This window comes from Merops nubicus, unplaced genomic scaffold, assembly GCF_000691845.1.
Source record: "Merops nubicus isolate BGI_N331 unplaced genomic scaffold, ASM69184v1 scaffold17703, whole genome shotgun sequence".
Lineage (NCBI taxonomy): Eukaryota > Metazoa > Chordata > Aves > Coraciiformes > Meropidae > Merops > Merops nubicus.
The window spans coordinates 55,247-82,990 of record NW_008597085.1 but is presented as its reverse complement, the minus strand read 5'-3'; the positions used below and the strand labels follow the sequence as shown (position 1 = coordinate 82,990).

The 27,744-nt window shown below is 37.4% G+C and overlaps 1 protein-coding gene across 6 annotated transcripts in view; it reads left to right on the top strand.

Moving 5' to 3' along the window:
• Positions 1 to 27,744, top strand: part of ARHGAP12 (Rho GTPase activating protein 12) — a 67,392-nt gene that overhangs the window by 22,181 nt on the left and 17,467 nt on the right. The window contains exons 2-8 of one of the 6 annotated variants that reach the window (XM_008936600.1): positions 5,874 to 6,137; positions 11,008 to 11,148; positions 12,636 to 12,716; positions 19,474 to 19,599; positions 22,935 to 23,006; positions 25,562 to 25,623; positions 27,232 to 27,313. In XM_008936600.1, coding sequence (XP_008934848.1) covers positions 5,874 to 6,137; positions 11,008 to 11,148; positions 12,636 to 12,716; positions 19,474 to 19,599; positions 22,935 to 23,006; positions 25,562 to 25,623; positions 27,232 to 27,313 — 828 coding nt within the window. Of the gene's footprint in view, positions 1 to 5,873; positions 6,138 to 11,007; positions 11,149 to 12,635; positions 12,717 to 19,473; positions 19,600 to 22,934; positions 23,022 to 25,561; positions 25,624 to 27,231; positions 27,314 to 27,744 lie in introns of all 6 variants that reach the window. The other 5 variants (XM_008936599.1, XM_008936603.1, XM_008936602.1 and 2 more) reach the window with 5 other exon arrangements.

Below are 27,744 nucleotides of genomic sequence, written 5' to 3'. Positions count from 1 at the left end.
TCTTTGTTTCATAATCTAGTTTAATAAAATAAAATATTAACAGATATATTTATAGTAATGAAATAATTATTAAATTTAAATTATGAAATGTGTGTCAATATTTCCAGAAATAGAAGAAAGGGACAGCTCAGTCTTTATTTCAGTGTAAGTAAAATGCAACATTGACTAAAAACTAGAATTAGCAAAAGTAAATAATAGTATTAATTTTACTGTTTTCGATGTGATAGAAAGTTATTGGCTAGCCATTTAAAAAAATTACTCCTTAAGGTTTACTGTGGGGCATTTTAAACAGTTAACTTTTGAATGACCTTTACTAGGTTAATAAATTTGAATGACTTGTACAGGATGATTTTAATTCTGCATAGCTTTGCAATGTCATTTTTTTTTTTTCCTACTTCATAATGGCAAATCAACTGAACATGAGAGCTGCAATGCAGTTAAATAATATTTGCACTACTATAGCTTTTCTGAAATTTATAGTCATATATTAATAGGCTTATAATGTTTACTGTTATCTTTAGGCTTAGAGAGTGAATTATCCAGTTCAGGCTGGAGAATGTCAGTGCACTAAAATTTGGAATCCCACCACAATTTGGATTGTTAAATTAGTTCGTGGTCTTCACCTCTGAAGGTAACAGAGAACATGCTGACAAATCTCCCTTGTGGCTTTTTGGGTTTTACAGTAAGTTTTAAATGTGCTTGAATATGTTAAAAAGAAAGTAGGGTCTAGAACATGTTTGTAAAAACATAAGCCAAGAGCAGAAAGAGGAAGAAGGAGATGAGCTAATTATTCCATCTGAAGCTGTCACTTTGTGAAAATGAAACTGTAGAGTTTTTGAGACTTCTTGTATATCATTCCTATTAAATAAAGCTGGTATTGAAGTCCCAGGCCTTCCTAAAAGGACAGTGGCCATTCCTTGGCAAGAAGCTTGGTTGTTGGGGGAACTGGAATGCTTCATTCCCTGTTTGGGGACTCTGTGGGATGTGCCTGTTCCCCTTTCTCTGGCCTGCTGCTGCAAAGAGCCAGTATTGCCTCATTTTCCCTCGGTGTAATGCTGTTATTTTGCATGAGCATAGACGGCCTGTTCCTTGTAACTTCATAAAGAGTATCAAGATGAAATTTGCCTTTTTAAAAAAAAAAAATCGTCCATTTTTAGCATCTAGTTTCAGCAGTCTGAATGCTGCTACTGAAATGGAAGCTTTTAATTTCAAGTTCATAATACTAAGAGAAGCTGCAAACAGAAGCATGAGAACTAAAGGATTTTTTTTGTACAGGAGGAAAAATCGTGTGTGGTAGGTCACGTTTTGCAGGCTAGGATTGCAGTCGTTCTTTAAGTAGTTGTTATGGTCTAGAAGTTTTTGTCTGGGGTTTAAACTCTGTAAAAGGAAAAAGGTTATTGCCAGCTCCAAGGAAACTGTCTTCTGTCTTCTAATTGCTGGCTTCCTTGGTGCCCGGTGATCTCATTGCATGAAAATAAACCAAAAGCATTTTTAGGTGATAGATAGGGAAGAGATCTGTAGTCATTGTTTCTCCTAGAACTGCAGTGTTACCTTGCTGGAGTGTGCTGAACCTTCCGGTTTGGGGGGGTGTGTGTTTTTAAATTTGCTTTGTTGTGAATGCTTAAACAAATACTGCCGTCTGAAAAGAGCCATTTGGATAAGGTAACATTACAATTTAAGGTATACTCTGAGAAGCTGAGACGCATTTTGGTAATGAAAGTACCTTGTGAAGTATAGTAAGTTTGCTTTTCATTGCACCGAGTTCAAGCGTTCAGAGGCCTGATAGCGTATCTCGGCTCTTTGTTGAACACGTTGAATGTGCATTCATGAATGATTAACGGCTTGTTTTATTTAAAAGCACGTATCTGCTTCCTACTGTGTCAGTATACAAACTGTGTTCTGAAAAAGCCGTGTGTACAGGCCCTGTTTGAAGAATGTTGTGTGGTGATCCTGGAAACTTTGTCCTGCCTGCATGGAACTCTTCCTTATCTATTTGCAAGGATTTAGTGCTAGCAGACTTTTCTGAGAAACTCAAGTTAGATATGCCGGGTTTCTAAAGTATTAAAATACAAAGCATTAGTGAGCTCAGGGAAAGGTCCTTATTTTCATAAAGTTGGCCTAGTGCTTAGTGGGCTGTACAATTTTCATTCAAATTGTAGCATCACAGAAATATTTGTTTTTTTTATTTTTCTTTATAGTTTTTCTAGCAAGAGTCCTTCCCTGTTCTTAGCAGGAAAAAGCAACATGAAGAAGTAAGAAATCTATATCAAGCAGCAAATGAATGTTGAAATATTTTGACTATAAGGCATTTTGTGTGTGCGTGCACGGGCAAGTTGAAGGACGTGATCTTGTGATTCTGATAGTGAGAAGACAAGGAGTCTCGTTTGGTAGATTTAATTCCATGTTTATGAGCATTGGAGCTTGTTAGTGCAAAAATGAAGCTCAGAGTGAAGTTCTAGCTGGAGGACTTCATGTACATACAGAGCTCTTTAGTGTTTAGCATATATTTAAGTTTCCCTTAACTGTGTGTTGTCCAGCTTTAGGAAAACAGCCATGGAAGTGGTCAAAAACTATTCTAATCTAGGTAATACTTTATCTATTTGATTTGTACACTGGTAATGAGTAATGGTTTTGATAAATGAAAGGAATAAAGTTAGGTTAATGTATTTTTTTTGGCTTGAAACTATTAAAGATTTTTTTTCAGAATAGTGTCTGGAATTTAAAACAGTAATCAGAAATGAAACACTGAGGTGGTGCAGGGCTGGGAGCTCTACAGGAACATTTTGGTGGGACCTGGCTCCATGCAGGAATTTCCTTCCCAAATTAGGAGGGGGAGAGGTATTCCTGCTAACACTGATATAGAAAGTACACTAATGTTAATTTCAGGAAACTTTGAGCTTTGTAAAGGCTGCTTTTCTCATCAATAAATGATAAATTCTTCACAAATTAACCTTGATAAGGTTGGGTGCTGTTGAACTGAAGGCTATTGTAGACACAACAACATATCATTGCGTGGCTCGAGGTATGAGGAAGTATCATTGTGTGCTAACGTGGTTATTTAAAATAGCTCCTGATAAGAAAGTTGTATCCCTCAAAGATGTACTTATGAGCTAAGCTGTGTGTTGTAGATAGATTGATGGTATTGCAATTTTTTTCAATGCTTAACTGAAAGCAATAACTTAGAGGTGCCTTTCAAAAAATTTGCCATTTTCCTCAGAAAATCTATCAGAAGAGAGATCAACAGGAAATGAAAGTAACTGGAGGCTTGGTTGGCAGGACAGTTAGCTGTCTTGTTTGTTGTTCAGGGCAAAAGTTCTGGCTTTCCCTTGAAAACCAGAAATCAGTATATTTGGTCTATAACTGCTAAGCATTCAGAAGAAAACCCCTTGTTACGCTTTAATATCATGTTTTAAATTTGCCTAACACGTTGCCTGAGTTGTGTGGCAGTATGTCAGCTGTGAGCTCCCAGCAGTGGCTCAGCACATACGTGTCCTACAGTCTACCTGGAGTTGTTCTGCTCATAATGTTGAAGCCTTAGTGTGAAACCCCCGAGTGATATTTCTATGTGTTGCTTGAGAAAATGTTCAAAAAACTCTTATCAAGCATTCTGTGTTACAGGCTTTCTGCTTGCAAGATGCTCCTATTAATACACGGAACAGTTCTTTTAATAATGACACTTCATTGTCTTAAATACAACCACAAAGGAACTGGTGAAGGCAGGCCTCACTGGCAAAGCCTCCCCACTATCTGGTGTGAAGAACAATTTTAGGAGTGTTGTGCAAGCCACGAGCCTCCCGCCACAACAGCCGGGGCGCTTGGTGCGGTGCCACTGCTGCCGCTTCCTTGGCGTCGGGGAAGAACCTGGAGGTTCGTGCACCCCTCCCTGCAGGGGAATGTTGCTGCCTCGGGTGACAAGCCTGGTGGTTCAGTGGCAGGAAGGTTTATATGGGAAGTGCAGCTCTGCAGGCCAGTGGCAAAACTGAGGCAGAATCTGGAAGGCTCCTCTCCCAGCAGCCTGGGGAATCGACCCGTGGAATGGGCAGTGGGTGATGCTTCATTCATGGTAGGGATGCTGTTAGTGCTCTCCAGGGCAACTCTACCAAAGGTAGACTTTCTGCTCTCCTCAAAAAAACCCATAAACCAACCACCACCCCAAACCCCCAAAAAATTGGGGTAGAGGTTGGGGTGGAGATGATGGGGGGATGGGACTTACATAGTAGAATAGTCTTTTACTGTTCATCAAGTTTTGTAGCAGAGTGGTTGGTGGTTGGTGTGGTTTGTTTTTTTTTTTTTTCTCTCCTCATTTTCCCTTTGGATTAGGTAGAGGACGATACTAACTGGTTTTGACTCTGATTTTGCCAGTGCTGCAATTTTTTTTTTCCCCCCTCACATGTGGTTTGCCTTAAACATACTGTACTTGCTCTGTCTAGTAAGCTTTGTTTCCCCTTTAAAATGTGCACAAAACAAGTCCATGCCTGTTTTAATCTCATTAAGTTCCTCTCTAGCTGTTTCCCTTTTTGGTTGTGGATATTGTCCATATTTGGTTCTAGCTATGGTGCAATCAATTTATATCTGATTGTGTGGTATGCTATGCAGTCTTGCCTGAGCAAACCCCAATAATTTATAATTAGATGTGGCCTAGATTAGCAGTTTATGATTTTAATGTTTAAAAGTACATTATAAAAGATCTTTCATGTAATACAATGTGTTATTTTTTCCTGTGAAAGATGCAGCAAGGCACAAGGACTTGCCTGCAGCAAAGCTTCTGAATTAAGAAGTGGGAGAAGGGGTGGTATAAATTATATAGTTAATTCCTTTGGAGTGCCTAAATAATGTGTCCTAAAATACAGAGATGTCATTGCATTACCAGGAAACTATTCAATCTGGTTTAATAACAAGCTGCTTTCACAGTCTCACAATCACAGCTCTCGTGAAAACAGATGCTTTTATATTCTGCATGGTGTGTTGTATGTACTTGCTTGATACTTTAAAAATTGAAAACTGGAAGCACATTTCCATACTACACATTTCAGTGGCTTATTTGAAAGTGCTCATGGTTCCAGTGAGTGCCATAGAGTTTTAACCATGCTTCCTGATGTGCTTCATGTTAGCAAACTATTTATTAAAGAGGAATTGTCATCAGTGTTTTTTTTTCATATAGATATTTGTTCTGCTTGTGTGTATGCAAATGAATAAAACTAGCTGGGTAAGAATATCCACTTTAGCATCCTCTCCTTAAAGATGGTATCACAACACTCAGTGATATTACCTAAAATACCGTAAAATGAGCATCTGGGAAAGGCGTACAGGTAGACCATCCAGGTGTTTTCCAGACTTTCTTAGTCACAACATCCAACTGAAATGTCTGTTTGGATCTTGCAAAGAAGATGAAAATGCTGCTTTGCTTTCACTATTGTCTCTATTAGCAGCGAGGGGGAAAGGTTGGGGAACCATCTTTGCCTAACAAGTGGCATCTCAGAAATGCTATGTTTTGTCTTGAACAAGATCACATTACTTACAGTTCCTGAGCAATACTTGAACTGTAAAGCTGAAGTTTTTCAGCAAGGCAAGCATATAATTATTCTGATTATGATTCCAGTGTATTTCAAATCCACTGTAAGACATAATTATCAGCTGTCATCTGGAGAAATGCTGAAAAATTGCTTCAGTATTAAAAAAAATGCTTGTGGTATCTACCTTACAGTTAACAAATGTTTTAATCCCCCAGCATCTTGTGGCTGTCCTTTGTGCTTTTGTACTTAACAAAAAAGGGGAGTTTGTTGGTTTGTTTTTCTACTGCAATATATTCTGAACTGTAAGGGAGCATTCTAAAATTCATTTGCTCTTTAACAATACATTTCTTCTCTCAATAGCCAACTACTCCACCAAGCCAAGGGAGGCCTGATTCACCAGTTTATGCTAATTTACAAGAACTGAAAATATCTCAGTCTGCACTTCCACCACTACCTACAAGTGCGCCGGTCCAAATAAATGGGGAATGGGAAACCCATAAAGATACAACAGGACGCTGTTATTACTACAACAGAGGATCACAGGAGCGAACCTGGAAACCTCCACGGTGGGCCCGAGATGCAAGCATTAATAAAGGGGATCCCCAGAGCCATGCAGACCATGAGGTAGTTCCTTCTGCGGTCCCAAGCAATGAGATTGTAATGCATGTGAGCGCTGTTTTGCTATGGAGTTTTGAGGTGTCAGGGAGTGTCTTCCTTTGTCTTTTTGATCTTATGTCTCTGTGTGAAAGAGTAAACAGTTCTTCAATAGCTTTTGTGCACAAGAATGTGGATGTGAACTATGTACAAGAGTAGTAAGTTGTAAGAATGCCTTGCAGTCCCTCAGCAGGTATTGCAGCTTTTCTTTTAAAGGTAAACTAAGATATTTTTAAACTAATAGGGCTATAAATGACAATAGAATAAGACAGCTGTTTTAACGTCTGTGATGTGTAGCACATTCTCTTTCCCAGTGTATTTGGCACATTTTTGAGGGGTTTTGGGAAAAAAGGAGGAGTGTGACAGTGGTTCTAGAAGCATGATTCATTGGGGATATGTTGAAAAAGACAAGGGGAATCAATTATTTTTCTCAGTATCAATTAAACACGCAGTAAAACAAAGGTGGCAGATATACAGGTGTTTGCTGCTGCTTGGTTAATGCTGCAGCAGTAATTTTAAATATGAGGTGTTTTTCTTCTAGAGAGAAATAATTTTGTAGAGAGGAATTAGGATGGAGTTAGATAACTCCAGATTTTTTAGTCAAAACCAGACATAATGGAGTTCCACAGCACTTTCTACCAGCTTCAAAAATAACTGACATAATTGAAGCTTCTATAAAATTAAAGACACTGATTTTTATTTTTGTACTTAAATTTATACATACTGTATAAAAATTCTGTATATTCTATGATGCTTTTAATTTATTTACCTTTTTTTTTAAAGGGGCACATGTGACTGTTCAAACTAAAATTTTATTTAATTCACGAATTCTTAAAGAGGTGGAATAATGATAGTGGATATAAAAAGGCAAGTGGATATAAAAGATGGTAGTGGATATAAAAAACAAATTTAGCTGGATGACTTGTTGCAGTGTTTAGTGATTTGCTTAGGACTTATAAATTTATGCACTTGTCAGTGATTTCTGCCTTGAATAACTGTAGAACAAGCTAGGAGGAAGGGCAGTTAAAGGAGCAATATTTTGTTATCAAATGTTGTTAACTTTGAGAAAATCCTTTTCTTCATGATGTGAATTATATGCTAGAGAACAGAAGATGAGAACATTAAAATTACCATGCTAGAAGCTCTGCCTAGCCACGTGTCTTTGTCCAAGGGTAGCAAATGATGATTCTGCAGTGGGTTTCCTCTCCTCTTTTGGCATTTAGCTGTAGGAGCTTTTGGCTAGATTACATTCAGGCTATAAATATATTCTTTATATATACGTATTTTTTTTTTTTTCATTATGCAAAACTTTTGGCAAAGATTTGCTGTAGACATTGCTTTAGAGAGTTGAAGCTTACCATGAAGTTGTTTGTTAATAGATGATCTGGCTAATATTTGAGGTGGAGATATATTCTGTGCAGCCAGTTGCTAGGGAGAGCTAGGGAGTGGTGTGTGTTTATCTGAACTGCAGCAAAGGAATAGTTGGGAGATGGATATTACTATTTAAATATGCTTACAATAGTGCTCTTGTGTTCAAACTGAGGTTAATTAGTTTGCTGATTTAAAAAAAAGCAATCAAGAATCAAGAAATCTACATATTTCACTTTATATACCCTTTTCAAATATGTATAGTTTGGGTGAGCTTCCTTCTGAGCTTTTTACAATGCTTAGTTTTTAAATATAATCATGGACTGCTCAAAACATTCAGATTTCTGAAAGCCCTGTCATAAAAGTCTGCCTCTGGGATGGTAGTGTCAGAAACGGGAGAGAAGGGAAAAAGGGACCCTTCCATGGCCTTTGGTGTGGTCTTCATAGCAGCCATTATATCCACAAGCATTTAAACACCTAAAGAGGGAAAGGCTGTGGATATTGTCTTCCTAAACTTTAGTAAAGCCTTTGACCCTGTTTTCCACAGTGTTCTGGAGAAACTCTTCACTGGGTAAAAAAACTGGCTGAATGACTGGGCCTGAAAAGTGGTGGTGAATGGAGTTAAATCCAGTTGGCAGGTGGTCATAGGTGGTGTTCCCCAGGGTTCAGTATTTGGGCCTGTTCTCTTTAAGATCTTAAATAAAAGCTTTGTTTCAATCATCTGGATGAGGGGATCAAAGGCACCCTCAGTATGTTTGCCGGTGTTACCAAGTATGTCTGCAGGTGACACCAAGTTAGTCAGGAGCGTTGGTCTGCTCGCAGGTAGGAAAGCTTTACAGAGGGATCTGGACAGGTTGGATCAGTGGGCCAAGGCCAGCAGCGTGAAGTTCAACAAGGCCAAGTGCCAGGTCCTGCAACGTGGGTCACAACAACCCCATGCAACGCTACAAGCTTGGGGAAGAGCAGCCAAAAAGCTGCCTGGTGAAAAAGAACCTGTAGGTGCTGGTCAACAACCAGCAGTGTGCCCAGGTGGACAAGAAGGCCAACAGCATCCTGGCTTTTATCAGAAATAGTGTGGCTAGCAGGACTAGGCTGGCAACTGTCCTCTCTCTGCAGTGCTGAGGCTGCACCTCAGAATACTGTGTTCAAGTTTGGGCTCCTCGCTACAAGAAGGACGCTGAGGTGCTGGAGTGTGTCCAAAGAAGGGCAAGGAATCTGGTGAAGGATCTAGAGACCAAGTCTTCTAGGGACTAGCTGAGGGAACTGGGGTTGTTTAGCCTGGAGAAAAGGAGGCTCAGTGGAGACCTTATCACTGTGCAACTACCTGATAGGAGGTTGTAGCAAGGTAGGGGTCTGTCTGTTCTCTCAGGTAACAAGTGACAGGACAAGAGGAAATGGCTTCAGGTTGCACTCGGGGAGTTTTAGGTTGTCAGGAAAAAATTCTTCATGGAGAGGTTTGTCAAGCACTGGAATAGGCTGCCCAGGGAAATGGCTGAGTCAACACTCCTAGAGGTATTTAAAAGACATGTAGATGTGGTGCTTAGGATGGTTTAGTGGTGCACCTGGCAGTGCTGGGTTAGGTTGAACTTGGTGATCTTGAAGGTCCTTTCTAACCTGAAAAATTCTGTGATTCTATGAAATTTTCTTGTCACAGGCTAGTGGTAGCAACAGGTGAAGTGGTGAAATGTTTGTGGCTGTCACTTTTGTTTCTCACTGGCTGTTCTTTTGCTGGATAAGATTCTGGTTCTAGTCTGGATAAGGTGAACACTTTCTTGAGTAGTAAATCATCTTGTAGTAAGTGTAACTCATGCTCTGTTGTCATCAATCTTCCTTCTTTTCACACAAGGACTTTCAATAATTCTTTCTTCATCTGCAAATAATACCTGTGAGTCTTACTCATACTTCTGTACCAAAACTTCACCACATTGGTTCCATGTTAAGAAAGCTTGATTTATTATTTTTTTTAAAAGGGGCTTTTTTGCCCATATTTATTTCAGCGCTCTTATCAACTAGTCAGTCTTAATTTTTCAAGTGTAAAAATGGGACTGAAGACTTTATTTTTTTCCACCAGTGCTTAGAAATTGGCACTTGAGAATTTCATGTTACCTCACATGCAAGAGAGGTAGTATCCTTGTTTCATCCGTAGTTTAAGTGTGTTCTGTAGGCTGTAGAGGATGCTTACATTTTTTTCACATTAATTTATTAAAAATCTGAAAATTGCCTATAAGTTTTGATGTGCTTGATAAGCTGGCTCGTGTCAGCATAGGGAGTCTGTGTCACACAAGTGGTAAGGTACTCACAAAGGTAACACCAAGACCCGATGTAATAATCATTTGGAAAGGCCACTAAACATAGTCTCTGAAACCACTGACTTTTTGAAACTGGTGAGTTTCTGATACCTGGATATTTTTTGGGTTAAGATTTAAGTTTTTCAGGAGAAGTATTTTTCTAGTTTGAAATCTTGCCTTTCTCTTGTTTTACTAGAGTTTTGAGGAAAATTTGTTCTCAAACTGTAGTCAATATCATAATTTCTGAGTAGCAGGTTGTATTCCCTCCTAGGTGTTGTGCCTCCTACTAGCCAAGGATCCAAGGTAGCATGAACTGAAATCTGTACTGAATCCTCAGGAAACTGTGGCACAGATATTCTTGTGGGAGATAAATGCAGGGATATCTTCTTGGTTTTGTTGCATGGAATGGATGCTTTGAATAATACTACAGTATGTTAGCAAGGAAGTTGAACAAAGTATGTGAGGGCACAAATTCTGACATGTGTGTGCAAAACTTTTTTTTTTTTTCAACTTGACATGTCAAACTTGTTCCTCACATTACAATTCATTTCTGCTCGCAGAAAATAATCTTACACCTCAGCTAGCTGTGCCTGTGCTCATTATCACATGCATCAGAGTTGGAAGGAGGTGAAATATCTATTACTTTGCATTGCTTTGCACAAGTACTGTAAAGTGCTGGGACCTACAAAGGTGCAGCTGGAGTTTCGAGTCATCTTTAATGATTATTGTGTTTCCAGATACTATTTGGGGAAGGAAGAAAAGAATTTATGTGTGAAAGCTGAGATGTTCCCAGAAAACCAAGATATCAGGTCTCCCAGTTTTTTTTGAGGCAAAGAAGATTACTAAATCTAGCACTCTCATCATTCAGTCATATAGATTTGTGGGAATAAAATACAGATTGGCAAAAAAAAAAAAATCAGAGTTTAAATTTGAGTAGCTGAAATCTGGTACAGTAAATTAAACCTCCCCATTGTATCAGAATAAACCAGTTCTGAAAATACTTTGCCATTATCAAATATTTCTGTACTGTAAAAATGCCTCGCTTAATCTCTGACATAAGATACACACATGTGAACTCCCTGAATTTATTACTGTTCTCTTTCTAGTCAAATAATCTTTGATCTTTCAGATTTTAAAGCGCTTTTATTCTCAAAACTGCCTTGTATGTTTCTGACTACTTGTAGCACCTTTCATCAGAAGAGAACGACCACAGTTCTTGTTACAGCCAGTCAGATAGTCAGTATGGTTCTCCTCCAAAGGGTTGGTCAGAAGAGTTGGATGAACATGGTCAAACCTTATATACCAATGACTATACTAACGAAAAGGTACTTTTTCCTTCTTCTCATCATGTGTTCTAAATCTTCTCCACTAATTCACTGTCAGAAATGCAGATTTTGTTTCTATAAGTGAAAAGCATACCTGAGCAGCATCTTCTTTTGTTCTTTAAATATGCATGAAACTTTAGCAAATAAACTGACTTTTTTTTTTTTCTTATATGTTCTTTATTATTTAGAAAAAATGTCCTATTTCCAGTTGGGTATCAGATGATATTAAATGAAAGTATCATGTATAATTTTTTTTTTTTTTTTTTTAATTCCAGCCTTTGCCCCATTCTCTTGGTTATACTTCAGGAATTAACTTCATTTCAATAAAATGTTTTCTTACTGTCTTTTAAGAGCTGTCTTGTCTACACAGACCTTCCAGTTAGGATGGTTTTGAAGTGAAAATAATGCTGCTTTATTAATTTCATCCTTTACTGGAGATTTCCAGTACTATGTTCAGATGTAGACAAACTTCTTAGTTAATCTACGGCCATATTTATGTTCTGTTCTAATTATCTAACTGTTCCTGTCAGCTTGCTGTGATTCTGGGCCCATCATAAAAATTTCTCCCACATAGGATAAATGATAATATTTGTATTTGTAAAGCAGTCTGTTTTTTCTAACTGTTCACTAAAGTTGCAGGTTGGTTTTTAACTTCAGAAAGTGTTCATTGAAACAGCAGTTTGTGTATTCCATTACAGTATCACCTCTTCTTCAATTGTAGAGCACATGCTTATGATTTGACAAACTTTTAAAAAAAATCGCACTGGGATTATTAGAAAATGGTGTTTCCTATCAGAAGCAGTTTATTAGAAGGCAGTCTTCTGAAACCTCCTTGACTCCAGAGCCTTGCTGCATGTGTTTATTTGCATAATTTTGTGTGATCTTCTTTTAGACTTTTGCTCTTGAAAATTCTTTCCTTTCTTCATAACTAGTCACAGTTGTAATGGTTTTACCCCTTTGACTGCAGGAGTTCCTTATAGAGGTTACGTAAGTTAAATTATCTTCATGATTTAATTGGGAACTGCATCTCATGTTCCTGTTGATCTTTTAAAAATGGAGTTGTTCAACAAGTGCAATGATCTCTTAAATTATCTGCAGTTGCTGGTTGAGCTTCTTGTAGTTCTATATTTATCCTTACACAGATCTGAGGGAAAGACTGTGCCTTCTTAAACTGACACTATAATGTCAATGAGTGAGACATACCATCTTCAAAAATACCTGTTTGTCACAATCTCTTTTGTGGTATTGCAGGAGCATTTTCTGAGGAGTTACAGAAGAATAAAATGATAGTGTAATTCAGGAAGCTGAGAACTGTGTTGCTTTCATTGCTAACTAACCTTAGTTAGTTAATGGAAGTTGTGCACTAGATGCTGCTGACATGGATGGCACTTTATTAAAAATTAACTTTATATCCCAGGTATCAGAGATTTACTGTGTTATGACTGTCACTCTGATTCCACTTCCTATCATCGCATTTCTTTCTACAGTGGATAAAACATGCAGATGAACAAGGCAGACCATACTACTACAGTGCTGATGGTTCCCGATCAGAATGGGAGTTACCTAAGGTGAGTGACCTAAAAAAGAAACTTTGACAGCTTGGAGCTTCCCACACCTCTATAAATGTTCTATGGGACCTTTAATGGGAGTTACTTACAACAAGAGGACCTGCATATTGGGTGTGGTTATTTCTTGCATTTTGATGGAGTTTCTGATTACGAAGAGAGAAGAATATAACTATAACAGAAGTAAATGAGCAATTGACTCTTGAATTTATGATTCAAGAGCATATGCATTTGCAGAAATCATTAGGTTTTAGATTTAAACGCTTTGGAATAGGTTAAACATTTTAGCAAAAGATGTAGCTAGTTTATATAACTGTGTCTGAAGAACATACAGCAGAGCTATTACATTTGTGAGTAATTGAAGCATGATTGAAGATTAGTATCTTGAAAATTTTACTGAAGCTGGTTCTGAAAGTGCTTAGGAACAAATGAATTGGAAAGACAACGTAGACTGCAGAACTGCTTTGAAGAAAAATAATCTGTATTGAAAACTCATGAGTGGTGAGAGAAAAGTGTAGAAAGACTTCAGCACTGTAACTTGCTAAATGAAAATTAATTTACTAGGGAAAAAGCCATCTTCTTTGTCAGTTTTCACAAGAACACTGTAAAAACAGTGTATTTAGTTCAAATATTGCCTTCCAAAATGTGTTGTCAAATGAAGTGATGGAATAGCGTGGTTACTAAATCACAAAAAGAAGAAAATGCTTTTGTTAGGTGCTTCTTAATAATCTGGACTTCATTAGAGCTAAAAATCATCTAGAGGTTTCTAGAAGTAGCACATTAGCTAAGCCAATACTATAACATAAAAAAATCTTAACTTTTAGGGCATTAAGTGTAAATGTGAACATGTTCAGGAATAACACTTCCATTGGTTTTATATGTGTGTTTAAAAACTGTGAGGGTATATGTTGAAAGGGGTGACAGTTACAAAACAAATTGCATTAGACAGTCTCACAGAAAGCCCTCCAGTCATGTATATTTAAGTAACGTCTAGGAGTAGATGAATGCCTCTGGCTGAAAATGAGGTCTCAGATGGAGTAGCTTTGACAACTGCTGAAAAGTATTAAGGCTCATGATGAGTGTGACCCAGCTTTTTGCAGTGGAAGAAGAGAACATACAGAATTGTTCTTTAAAATGGATAATGTCTTTAACCATCATTTGTTCTACATCTTACAAAAGACTCTGAGTTTTCTCCTGTGCCTATGTATTCTGCTGTATTCAGTTATTGGTTCTTGCCAATTATTTTTAAAAAAGAAAAATAAATAAATTAGCAAATAAAAATGCATTCCTGTGCAGATCACTATGGTAAAATATGTTTATTTCCTGTGTAGTGAATGAGTAATATCTAAATTATGTTGAGAAATGCTACAACCCTGTTGCAGAAACCTAGTTTTCTAAATCTGACTTTTATAATTTAAGCCAATGAAAAATCTGTATTGGGGGAGAAGTTAAATTGTTTTCAGGAATGAGAACTCTTTATTTTCTGAAGCTTAAAAGGGTGATCTGTCAAAATGACCAAAAAAAAAATGATGAAAACTATGTAAAAAAATATTGAATAATCAGCTCGAAGGGGAAGTAGAGAGGACAACCTAATAAAGATTAGGGTTTAATGGTGTCTAAAATTTTCAAAGTGTGTTCCTGGGCTGATGTCTGGTATAGCAGCATGACGCTTGGCCATACTCTGACTGAACTTTCTGATGCAAGAGTAGACTTTGAAAGAAAATGTGTGTGTTATATGCCTCTGGAGTGAACTCATAGTTTTGGTGTTAATGTTTACAGCCTGCAATTACATTTTCTATTCTCAGAAGTACCTCTCCTCGCTGTGTCCACAGAGGAAGTGTGAGGTAGAGGAACTTCATTTTTGGCAGTCCTATTAGACAAGCAGTCTGTTAATTCACTGCCTGTGTACTGCCAATGAGTGTGAGCTTAGGGCCCTCAATTCTGATACTCAGGTGAATGATTGCTGAAGACAGCATGCTCTGTTTGACAGCATTCACGTCTGAAAAATGACAATAAAACACAGTGCAGGTAATACCGGCAAGTTATAATGCAATCAGATGTTGAAGTAAAATAAAAATAAGAATATGTAGGTAGGTCCTGGTTGTCTTATGGTAAATTTGTCTTGCTCTGAGCTGTGATACTGATTTGAGGTAACATACTCTGTGTCTTGGCACTCGTATCTACTGTTAGTCAATGCCCTAAACAGAATCATTAGCAATACTGAATCATCTTCATATTCTTGTCATAAAATTTGGGATTGCTTTGGAAAAGTTGAAACAGTCTCAGGTGATGTGAATATGTAGACAGTTAAGAACAGAAGTGCAGGTGATATGACAAACCTGAGATTAGCATGAGAAGGCAGACAGTTTTGGTTTTGTTGTGGTGTTGTTTCTTGTTGTTTGGTTTTTTGTATGTTGTGGTTGTGTTCTTCCTTCCCCCCCCACCTCAAGGCAGCAAACCAAGTGGGTTATCCAGAGATGTTTTTCAGTCAGTTGTACATTTGAAATAGAGCTGCTTGTCCCAGTAGTCCCCTTGTTCTGCATAGGTTCTGTTCCTTCAGTGTGGCTGATGCCTCCAGTTGCCACTCAGATGTCCTATGGCAGAGAATGAAGAATCTTGTTTCCCCAGAGAAAGAAAGGAAATTAAGTCCTTAAAAAGACAAAGTACTCTCTGAAAAAAAAAATTTCTCAGTTTAAGGAAGAGGTGTTACTGATTTAGTTGATAAGAAAAACAAGAGCCATAACAAAGGTGTTATATCTATCACAGCACCAAAAAACTATGTTCTAAGACGACAGCAGTAGTAGAACTAAAGAGTGGTTTTGTTCTGAAGCAACATTTAAATTTAAACAAAAAACCCCAAACAAACCCTTCCATTTCAGACAGTCTATTGGGACAACTGTAGATAACATGGTAGACTACATAAGGTGCTAAAGGCTACTAGCATATCAGAATGTTTTTAAACACTGCTGTTTTGATTACTGATTGCAAGAAGTGAGAATAAAATGCTTAGGTTTGGGTCTTTAGTAACCTTAACTGTCTGCTGCTTTTCACTCTTTTCTCCCTTCATCCACCCCGTTCCTTTTATCTGGCTGAGAATGTTGTTAACACCAACAAAGAACAATCTTTTTTTCTGTTTCTTAAAACTGATAGATCTGTTCCATCTTCGTAAGAACTAGGACAGCTGCTACAAATAACTCAGAGGGGTTACATATATTTCAGTCACAATTAGGCTAGGACAGAGCCTTGAGCCATGCCACATATCAGGTTAAAATTAAATACAGATCACTTGGCCAGTGGAGAGGGTTAGAAAATTTTTACCAAGGCAAAGAAAGCTTTTAAGTGTCAGGTGAAGGCATTGAACAAATCCAGCAATGAAAATAACCCTGTGTGACCTGAATTTACATCACTGATGTCCTTATCATATGCTATGAGCTGTTAAGAAGTCAGTGTTACCGGGTGCATGTAGTCACAGAGTATGAACAACTTGCTCATGTCCTCCCTTCCTGACTGGAGATGCTCCCAATGAAATGGGGAAGAAACTGAGGTGATGTGTTGGAAGAGTTAATGTAATGGGAGAAATCTGAGTTTGTGGAGGTTTTTCAAGGAACAGTAGTGTGTGCCTTTGGAGCTGTGTGCTACGTTATCCAAAGCTTTAGAATTAAGAAAACTACATCGCGCCTTCAAAGATATAGTTAAGGTGCATGGTGTAGCAGAAGTCATCCTACCAGGCAATACGTAGTCCTGAATGGGTCAGTTTTATTACAGTGTTTGGCCCTTGCCTGATCTCGTATCTTCAGTGCTTAGGCACAGAAGACATAGAATGCTTAGGCATGTGTTTCTATGCTTAGGCATAGAAAGCTTGCTTTATTTTTACATAGTTATGTAAAAATAAAACTTCAGATGAGGGAAGGAGACACCAATGTAGTTACTTGCCATTGCTAATGAACAGTAGGAAATGCTGTAAGTGCCTATAGGAGAGGTAACAGCTCTGCAGGTGGGAGCCCTGTGGAGTGTCAACAAGTGAATCAGACCTGGAACTGTTCTGCAAGGCTTTTTGAACTCAGCAGATTGGGTGGTGGGAGACCAAAGAGTAGCAGGGGTGATGCCATCTGACCTGGCTAGGCCATTAACTGTGGCTACTCTTCTCTAGCCAGTGGACTCTACCTGTTCTAGAAGATGGCTAGTTCAGTTGGGTAACAGAATCTGAAACAGTATCTGTATCTCACTGTGATCCTCTTTGGAGATCCCAGATCAATCCAAAAGCAGAGGCTTGTCTTGAGCCTAGATATAAGTAAACCTTTACCCCCGCCAACTTCCCCTTAGGAGTGTGTTCTACTATTTGTAATGAATAAAACAAAAAATCCTCATAAAGGGTACAAAAATCTTACTTAATGCCTGTACTGTGAGAAAATGGTGCAGAGCTGTCAGATGTTCCTTTTTAAAGACTTTTCAGTTTACTGACACAGTATCACCAGTGCAAATGATTTAAGCTGCTAAAATGCATATAGCCCAGAGTTTGAGTTGCTAGCAGTGATTTTTTTTTTTTAATGAGCTCCATATCCTATTGCTTTGCTTTCTTGTTAAATATCTTTTGTTAAACCAGAATTTCATATTAGTCTACAGATCCTTTCTCCTTCAAGCCAGGTTGTCTTGTTAGATACCTCCTGATGGCTTATGATGGTATCACAGGCACCTTTTAGATATAGATCACCTGTAATTAGGCTTGTGCCCATATCCTAACTCTTAACGTAGACTTAAATTTACGATTAATGACTTTAAATTAAGCCTTTGACTATTTAAACTTAAATTCAAGAAGTTACTGAAACTGAAAGTGCATGGAGGATTTGCATAAATAATATTCACGACTGTCACTGAAGTGGAAATTTATATCTGAAATAAATTGTTCTGTTTCATACCAAGAAGTATGCTTGAATTGCCAACTTAAATGCGTTAGAACTGCTACAAGGAATGTTGTTGGTGACAGACTTCTGGAATTTAGACATAGTTTTCTCTGAAAATTTAGTTTTTAGTTGTAGTGGGGTGGGAATTTTGCTGCACATTGCATAGCTTGCTGCCACAGTCTGAGCTGTATGGGCACTTGCAGAATGGCTATTTCCTTGACAAAAAAGTAAGCTAGTCTTAGATTCCTTGCAGCATGAATGATGGTTCAACTTTTGATTTAACAAGGGGACAAACGGGGAGTTACCTAAATCTTGGCATTGTCAGGAAGAAGTTGTCATGTGAGTATAAATGTGCTGAACTCAACACAGTCCATGCAACTTTTTCTGTTTTCTGATTCTGTTTTCGGTACTGCAGGATTCATTCACCTGGGAGTATTTCAGTACTCTTCCACATATTGAAATAAATAATGAAATGCTTTATTTACCTTTTAACATCTGTTGACTTATTGGAGCACTAAGTCTGTTCACAGTAAAATACAAAGTGAACACAAGCATAGTGTCTGCTGTGGCAGTAATAATGCTGGTTCTTTATTTGGGCAATAAATGTAAGTGTTTTATGCAATTTAGCTTAAATTTACCATTTATATTGCTTAGATTAAACCTTGGTATGTTTCATTGTCATATGTATGTATAGGTTATTCTATCTTTAAAGACCTGAGGCTCTCAACTTCGGGTAGGAAACAGTAGCAAAACTGTAGAATTTGGTTTGCTTGGAAAGATTATTGTTTTAGCCTTTTAAAATAAAAAGGGCACTTGACTTTCCTTTGTTACTTCTTACCCAGTGGATTCTAGTCCTTTATTTGACTCTGGAAATGCTGCCTTCTTTCTTTCTATGAGCAAATTTTAGTCTTCTGATGCTGAATAGAAAGAGTGAGATATTTAATGACTTAAACTATACACTGATGCTGTCTTTTCTTATTTGTATTTTCAGTATTAAACTTTGAAATATTTTTTTAAAAATAATTCTTTATAATGCTACCTCAGTGTTGGTGCTGATGCTTTAAAGAGACAATGCTACTAACAATAAGTATGCTGCAATGCTGAGATCTAATTAAATTCTGGGTCCTTCTCATGACCTTCATACTTTCTCAGCCTGTCTATCTTTGGATGCTTTTGAGTTATGAGAAATTCTGTAATGATAAATCAGTTCTCTCCTTGGCTATCAGAGCTGTGCTGAGTCTTAAAATTATTTCCTGCTATGTATTTATTTCCTGTGCTTACATACATTCCACACCTGCAAATCCTTTTATAAATAATTTGATGTGATTATTCTGAAGAAGCAAGTCCTCACCATTATGTGTCCTCTCTTAAGCATCCCAAGTCTTTGGGTCGAAGAGAATCGTACCCAAGCAATCATAACTATAAGTCTAAATACCTTACTGCAGGATAATAGAGTTTTTCTTTTCTTGCACGAGAGCTGGATGAGGGGTATAACACTGTCAGTGCAATATGAAGACTGAATGTTTAAGTCTTGTGTTTATTCTAATTCCTTAGTGGTTCTCATATCCTGGTTGGTTGCAAAACCAGCAGCAGTAAGCTTTTGCGCAAGAAATCAAACATCTGTCTGCCAATGGAGAGTATTATCCCAACAGGCTGGTCTTTGTTGCTGCCTTGGAGATGACTGCAGCAGAAAGGACAGTTCTGAAGATGAAATGCAAAATAAAACTAAGGCTATTTTCACACCTTTGGGTGATGTCAGGAATTTGAAAGCTTGAACTGTTAGGATGTATGAGTGGTATGTCCAAATCTTGTTTGCATAAATCAGATTCTACTTATAGCTCGATTTTTTTCTTCTATAGTATAATGCTTCACCACAGCAGCAGAGAGATATAATAAAGAGTAGGAGTCTGGACAGGAGGCTACAAGAACCAATAGTTTTAACAAAATGGAGACACAGCACGATTGTGTTGGACACCAACGATAAGGTAGGAGCAAGTGAAACAGCGTGCTGGAATACTAACCGTTTCTGATGTGTCGGGTATTTCACAGGAATGGGTATGCCTGAATTTCTGAAATCTCATTTTTCTTATATTCTGTCATTGTGTGTAATATTCGGTGAAAACGGGCTGTTCAATCACTCTAGTACTGTTACTTTCTGTGTAGTAGCTCTTTTCTTGTTATCCTTGAAGTACTTAACTAGTGTTAGTTCAGAGCTTGTGTGCATCCTTTTAACTTAAAATTGAGACTCTTAGTTCAGTTTAGTCTGTGGAGTGTAATTAGGGTTTGAATTCAAGAATTATGATTGTGAGTGAGGTTCTAATGTAAGGTATAGTGATACTTCATGCCTGAATGTTTTAAATATAGTAAACACCTAGTAGGAACAGGCTTGAAAGACTGCAGATAAATAATTGAAACATTCGTAGAATTGAAATAAAAGTTGCACTTGCTAAAGTAAGAACTATGCCTTAAAGATATAAACAGTAGTATTATATAGTGGATTTATCCTTTTAAGGATTGTTCCATTGATCTCCACTGCAGCATCTTAAGGAAAGAGGCAAAGCTGTGTGGTTACAGCAGGGCAGTACTATGGTTATCGAGGGACAGTACAGACAGTGCTGAGATGCTCGGCGTTGATCCTGTCCAGAGCTGAGCTGGATGGTGTTTAGTCTGAAAAGAGCAATGGGTCAGTAAGAACAAAGGCTGTTCCCTGCCTGTTCTTACGGAGTGTTCTTGATAGTCTGTTTTGGGCTGTAGGGTAACAGAAGCTGCTTTGGCCAACAGAGAGGCAGAGCCTCTCCCTTCCTTTCCCTCTGCCTGTGTCTCTCCAGCTCTGTCCCAGCCGTTTCTGCTTGTACCGGAGTGTTCTGCCTTGTGGGTGTGGGGAGGAGATAGGAGCTGAGCAGGGAGCAACTGAAACGGGTGTTGTAGGCTTGAGATGTGCTGGTTTCTGTAACTTTGCAGCAGTCCATCCCAAGATTCATGAGAACTGAAATACTTTTAAAATACTGAAACCTGAGCACGGAGTATGAGCACTGAGAATGTGGTACCAGGAAACAGTATTATCAGCCCTCTTTTTCTAAAGATACAGGGGAAAATGAAATGCACGTAGACTTGGGAGTATGGAGAAAAGCCACTAAGTGGACCTGTGTAATTGCAGATGTCCAAGACAAACTTAAATGGACAAAACACAGTAGCTGTAATGAAAATGGATCTACTGCCCAGAATGTTACTTTTTTGACCTGTTGTTTATGGTACGTTTTAATGGCTTTCCTTGTCGAAATGAAGTGTAGGAGAGTGGGTTGTCATGAGTTGACTGCGTTCCTCGGAATAGGATTTATTGGATTTGATCTTAAGCTTTTGAGCTGTCAGTTTGGAATATATCATGCATGGTGCTGAGGAGGCAGTGGACCGTGCTTGGCTGGGGACTTTGCACCTATATGTTTTAGTTTAGCCTGAGCAGTTCTGAGGGCCCTGTACTGCTCCTTTCCCCTCCTTTATGCATTCTGCTGTACGGAGTGTTGTGGCACTGCATGAGAGACAGCCTGGATAGAGTCCTGATAAATCCAAACTGACTGGATGGTTCTAGCCTCTTGTGCAGTTTACACTTCACAAGTATGAACAGTTCTGTTGGAGGTAGTGTAAGTTTTGGCCTCACTTTTAGAGGAAGACCGATCTTTTTATTTTTTTCACGTAATATTTGCTTCTGTTTGGAATGACCTTTATGTAGTGCTGCACTGTATGAAGCACTTCTTATAAGACATTGAATAAATGGAACTGCTTACTTTTCTTCAAGACCCAATGTTGAAATATCAAGACCTTAAACCTAGGGAAAGGAAACATGAAATTGTACAGTGTCTAGTGTAATAACCACAAGAAACTGTATATATGAGCCACATTTGTGAAGTCCAAGTCAGTAGCTTAAAGCTCCTTTAACAGCTTCAAAAGTGGTAAGGACACTCTATAGTTGATATAAAGAACAGTGTTAGTGCTTTGAGAAAATGAAAAATGTGTAGTGGAGCAATAAACTAGTGTGTTGTGGAAAGACAAAATTTGTTTAGTATATTCATGTAAGTATTTTATTACTACTGACAGCCACACTGTTAAATGCTTTAAATTATTATATGGAAAGGAAATAGTTCACCACAAATACTGGATTTCTTGTGCTGGAGTTGCTTAGTGTATGAAAGCTATCTCAGATTCAGAATGAAATAGAAATAAAAACAATTTGTTTGTCTGGATAGACAGATCAACTGCAAGTTAGCTTTTTAGTTGACTTCTAGAGAAGCTATTTTATTTTTATTTTCTTTATTTGTTTTTCCCAGAAAAACAACACAACTCAAGTAATAAAAATAGGCCAGTCAAAAGAGCGTTTGAAATGTGTCAGAATGAAAGTGTGGTTTGCCATGGCTGATGAGAATTTGATGATACCAAATGTACTTGTTAACTGTTTATTTGCTGTGGCACATATCTGTATGTGGTCATCAGCTAAAAAATTTGGTAAGCAGAGGAAAAAATAGCTTCCTGGAAGAGACAATGATGATTTCCTTAATTTGACCCTTTGTTTTCCCCTCCTACAGACATCTGAAAATACAGAGCACTTAGGCTGTTCTTAAAATTGTTAGTGTCCTTTGTTCGAAACCGGGACAGGTGTGTTTGTGCTAAGCAATCGTGACTGCAGAGGAAATGCTCATGCCTTTTTAATCCCAGATGGGCTATTTTTTTTCTGGTTTTCAGAGATTTAGTACTTCCTTTTGGTTGGTAGTAAATGCCTCATTTAGAACCAAACCCTCAATCTCTAGAAATTTTTGGTGCTTGATTATAAGGAAATTAATGACCATGACTCACAAAGTTAATAGAGTGTAGGCTTATGTTTTTCTACATGTATAATGATTTTTTGTACTAATCCTATATTTATCAACCACACAGAGACATCTGTTTTTTAAAATCTTGATGTTTATTATATGGTGCTCTGTAGTAAGTTGGTATTATAAATGTGCTTCATAATTTGATAGGAAGGCATAGAAAAAATCTGCCCCTTAATAAGGATGAAAGCTTTTGCTTTAAGCTTAAACAGCATGCATTAACATGTTTTTCAAATAAATATGTGCTAATTAACCCAGTTTTCAGCATCGTCTGTAAATCTTGTAAGAACACTTTAGTAAGCACGTTTGTAATACAACTATCTGATAATATAATGAATGCTTTAAAAAGTACTTTTGTAATGGTGTGTATGAAGAGAGAAAGAGGATCCTTAGTGTTAAAAGAAATTTTTAGAAGTTAAGAAAGATAATAACTTCTGTTGCTTATTTGAATTTTATAGGAATCAACTGCTTCGAAGGCCAGTTTTCCTGAAAATGAATCCTCTCCTTCTTCACCAAAGCATCAAGCCACAGTCAGTATGCAAAGTGTTTAAATACATAAGTAAATGTTGTAGAAACTGGGCTATTCATGATTAGAAAATTGAGGGTAAGCCTTCTTGTTACTGAGAAAAACAACGGGATAGAACTATTTGAAGGCTTTACATTTTAAAAGGAATGCATTGCATCCAAATGTGCTTTCAGAAAACAATGTAAATGTATTTCTTTCAAATGCAGCTTGGTGGTAGGAGATTAAGTTAAAATTTCACTGTGGAGTAAAGTTGTCAGATTTGTAGAATTCAGTTTACTTCCTTCAACAGTCATGTCTTCTTGTCTAGCAACTTGGAAGATAAAAGCCAAAACAAACTCCCCCTCTCCACAGAATCTCTCATTGTCAGTAATAGTTTGTCCTATTTGATATCTTAATTTTTTGCTTGTGTTTCAGTCTCCTTGAACAGATATAGAGGACCTGGCATAAATAAACTGGGTTCTTTTTTTTATTTAGTAGAATAACTACTGGGAGGAAAAATGGATCTTGTTAAACTTGTTATGAATGTTTAACAGATTCTTTGTGTCAGTTTATATTTTAAATGTGATTGTTGCTTTTTAAAACAGTGGGAAATAATTTTAAAAAATTAAGTTTTTGTATTTTCAAAAAATTTTGGATGTGTACTACAGTAACATTGATATAATATGCTTTGATGAATTCCAGCAGCCCTTTAGTAGGAAGCTCAGGGCATTAAAGGCCCTACTTCTCCTATTTAATTCTTATTCTGTATGCAGGGAGTGGTTCTGTGCCTTATTCATGCTAATCCATTCTTAGAACTTTTTAGTTTCCACAATAAAATAAACTTTTTTTTTTTAATTAAGCAAGCACAGTTGATATTCTTACACACAAGCAATAATTGCTGTGTGTATTCTAATTTCTTTAAATATGGCTCAGGCCTTGAATTATGAAAATTATATTTTGTACAAAACTCACTGCTGCTTGAGATACTAGAAAACAATAATTTGTATTTTCTTTAGCTGTCCCCTGGGATTTAAATGTTTCAAAGAAAGCTGATAAATTTTTGTCTAATTTGATCCTTAACTTGCTTTCCACTTCTTTTTCCCTGATTACATTAATTTTCCCATTAGTACCCCCTAGTGTTCCTGCTAAGTAGGGCAGTATAGTACTTTTTCTGAATGATTCTTCTTTGGACCATTCCCACCAGTTCCACCATTAGTAACTTAGTAAAACCGTAATTTATTTGAGAAAATGGGAATGGGTTGCTCAGTCACTGTTAAAGATGGTGAGAGGCTGTTCCAATTACTAAACCCAAAGATTTGTTAGCATGGTGCAACGCACAGGCCTGTTGATGATGGTCTGCATGGATATGAAAGTGATCTAAAGAATGGGCTAATTTTTTGTGGGCGGAAGGATGAAGGGGGGGGAGGAGGGAAGTGGCTCATTTCTTCTTTTAAAATACTAGTTTTGGAAAATATATTTTATCACTGGCTTGGGAAAGCATTCGAGTCAAATGGAATAGTAGAATTGCTTAAATTTGAGATTTAAGCTTAAATTTGAGATTTGGAGAAAAATGCTGAAGAGAATATACCTTCTATTTTCATTGGATCTAGAAATGAGGACATTTTTGTTACAATAAACCAAATTTGGATCCTTTCTCTAGTTGATTGTTTCAATTAATAGCATAGTTCTTAAATTTGGAACTGTTACAAGCTGTTACTGAAAGGGAATTGATTTAGAAAGTAATTTAACGTTCCTTTAGCACCATTCACTGGTAGGAAAAGACTGGAATGACAGGAAAAAATGATAGTTTGTTACCTCATCTTGAGTCACAGGTAGTATAAATCAGTGGCTTCCCTTCATAGCCTAGAGTAATTTTCCAAACATTCCTTTAGATTTTTGCACAGAAATCACAAATGTTCGCTCCAGATACTTGAAACTTGCAAATACCTTTCTTGTTCAGTGACTGGTCTTCAAATACATAGAGAGGCATACCAATAGAAATTATTTTCATCAACAAGGCATAATGAAGTAGTTTAAAATTCTAATATTTTCCTTGGGGATAGGAAAAAAGGCATCAAAGAAATGTTTCACTCATCTCTTTTTCAAATGAGCATGTTAATATTTTTATTAATTTCAACCATGTTTTATTTAAAATATGCAGTTATGTTAAAATAACCTAGAAGAAATTTGTCAGAGAATTTAGGCTTTGTCAGACAACTGTTTTTTTTTTTTTTTTTTTTTAGTAAAGGACACAAATACAAATGTGCTGTTACATAAACTTGTGTTTAAATTCTCTGCTGTCTAGTACCACCAATGGTTGAGTTTAGCTTGCCCAAGGAACCTAGGCCTTAAATAAGGAAAGCTTTTTACCCTCTGAATGGTATGAGTGAGTACTTTCCCAGAGGAATTTTGATTTTGCTGATTTTTGCATATTTAAATATACTTAGGACGGTTTCTTGAAGTTGCAACATGGGCAAAGATGGCTCATTGCCAGAAATTTGGGGGAATAGAATTAAATGCCATGATGGCAAGAGAGGCAGATTTTCTTTTATGTTTGCTATATTTTACTCAATCTTACAGGGTCAAGAGAAGTATGGATTATTGAATGTGACCAAAATTACAGAAAATGGGAAGAAAGTTCGGTAAGTCTTGGACTTCTGGAAGTACATGTGCAAAGTACCTGACTTGTATGTCAGGACAGCATATTGGGTTCTGCAATTTCTTACTTTTTGTCTGAATTTGCCCTAGAAGTTTTCATGTGGGACACAGCATTTCCATATCCCCATGTATTTTTCTCAGTGAGCTAAAGAGCACGGATTTCAGAGAGCCAGAGGCTCATATACGCCATGGTTCCACACAGGGCAGTGGTTTTGTGAAGGTGTACTGATGAGAGACAGCTTTTTAAACTCAGATGGACTTGTTTATTTAAGACAAAATCTATGTAGATTATAACCTGTCTTATTCCTTGGATAGAATTTGTGTAAGAGGAGCTTTCAGGCTTTCATTTTGTCTCCTCTAGTTTCCAAGGAGCATGTGTGTCACCTGCTCCCTAATCCTTCCTTCACTCTGCTTCTGAAGGATTTGAAGCAGAATGTATCACCCAACACTCATCTCCCTGTAGGTGATGAATGACCTCATTTCTAACTTCCTTTCTCTGCCTTGCAGGCAGGCATTTACATTATAATCATAATGGATAATCAAGTGACGCTCTCTAACTCACATTCTGGTGTTTTGCAAAGAGTCAGTGTTAAATACTGTATAAATACAGCACATCCTCAGATTTAATTTAGGCTTACTTTCTACTTTTTTTACTTCTGATTTCTTTTATTTAATCTTTTAGCTCTAATACTGTGTTTTATCTAGTTCAGTGTTTCCCAGACTTAAGACACAAAGCATGCTTTTCCTGAAGGATTAAAGAGTCAGCACCCAGCTGGTGTTCCAGAGCCACCCTGACCTACTCCAGTGCAGCTGGGCAGCAGGTCTGACCCCCAGTTCGGTTCCTCAGAACTGCTCCTAAGGGTTTGGTAGGAAAGGGTGGACAGTGGCTCATGTAAGCTGCTCTTGGTACAGTACTTAGTTAGGCTGCATCTTTTGGAGTCATTCGTCTGGATTACTGCACTGCTGTACAGAAAGATGCAACATGGCTGTCAAGTTGCTTTGAGAGCTGTTGAATAATAATTCACTTTTGGGCAATGGGAATAGACTGCCAGGACTTGTCAAGACCTTTTTTTTAACCACAGGAGGGACAGGTACTCAGGCATAAAAGCAAATAATCAGACAGCTGGAACAACTCATTTATTCTTTTTCTGCATTTTTCAAATGTGTAGCAAACATTTCATTGCCAATGCAAATGAGCTTAGTACGTAAACTTGGGACGCTTGCATTCCAGTTAGACGTGATCAATAAATTTCAAAATTATGCAGTACTTTGGCATAATCTACTAAGTGTGTAGCGGGCTGAGTGTTCCATATTAGCCCCTTTGAAATGACAATGTTATGGTGCTTCTCCTGGTGAACTGCTTCCACTACTAATTAGCTTTGTTTGATTTAGACTTTGATGGTCAGGCTGGAACTGTTAACATATGTTCCTTTCTACAAATACAACAGCAATTAAGACTTACTGATGGCACTAATGACTGTGTATATGGTTAAATATATTAACATACAGGTCAGCTGGGCAACAATGATGAACAGTTTAAATATCTACTTGCAGGGTCAATTTATCTTATGTTTGTTTACAAATATTTACAGAAAGAATTGGATGTCGTCATGGGCAGTATTACAAGGTTCCTCACTGCTGTTCACTAAAACCCAAGGAAGTGGCACTGGCTGGGTAAGCTCAGGAACAACCCTCCCCTTCATTTAAATGTTGATCACATAAAGCACAATAAATTAAAGTCCTCTCTTTTGTAGGACTTACATACCAATATGCATGCACAATTTAGAAATAATAAGTGTATGTAAGCTATCAGGAAACTAGTTTAATGTAACAATTATAATGTAAAATAAGAAGAAAACCAGTTGTATTTTCTTATATTTCAGTAACATTTTTCTTTTTGATAAGAAACTGATAAAGTGGTATTCAGGTGCCTTGTAAGCTTGAAAGTTTTGCTTCAGGCCACATGTTTTTGTCTAAACAGTCTGTTTGTTTTACTATTCTTGGGTATTTTTTTGTGAACTCCAGGTAATTTCCTATGTGCTACATGTAATGAAGAAAAGTTTGACACTTGGCTGGTTGCGTTGGGCTGTCTGAACAACGCAGTA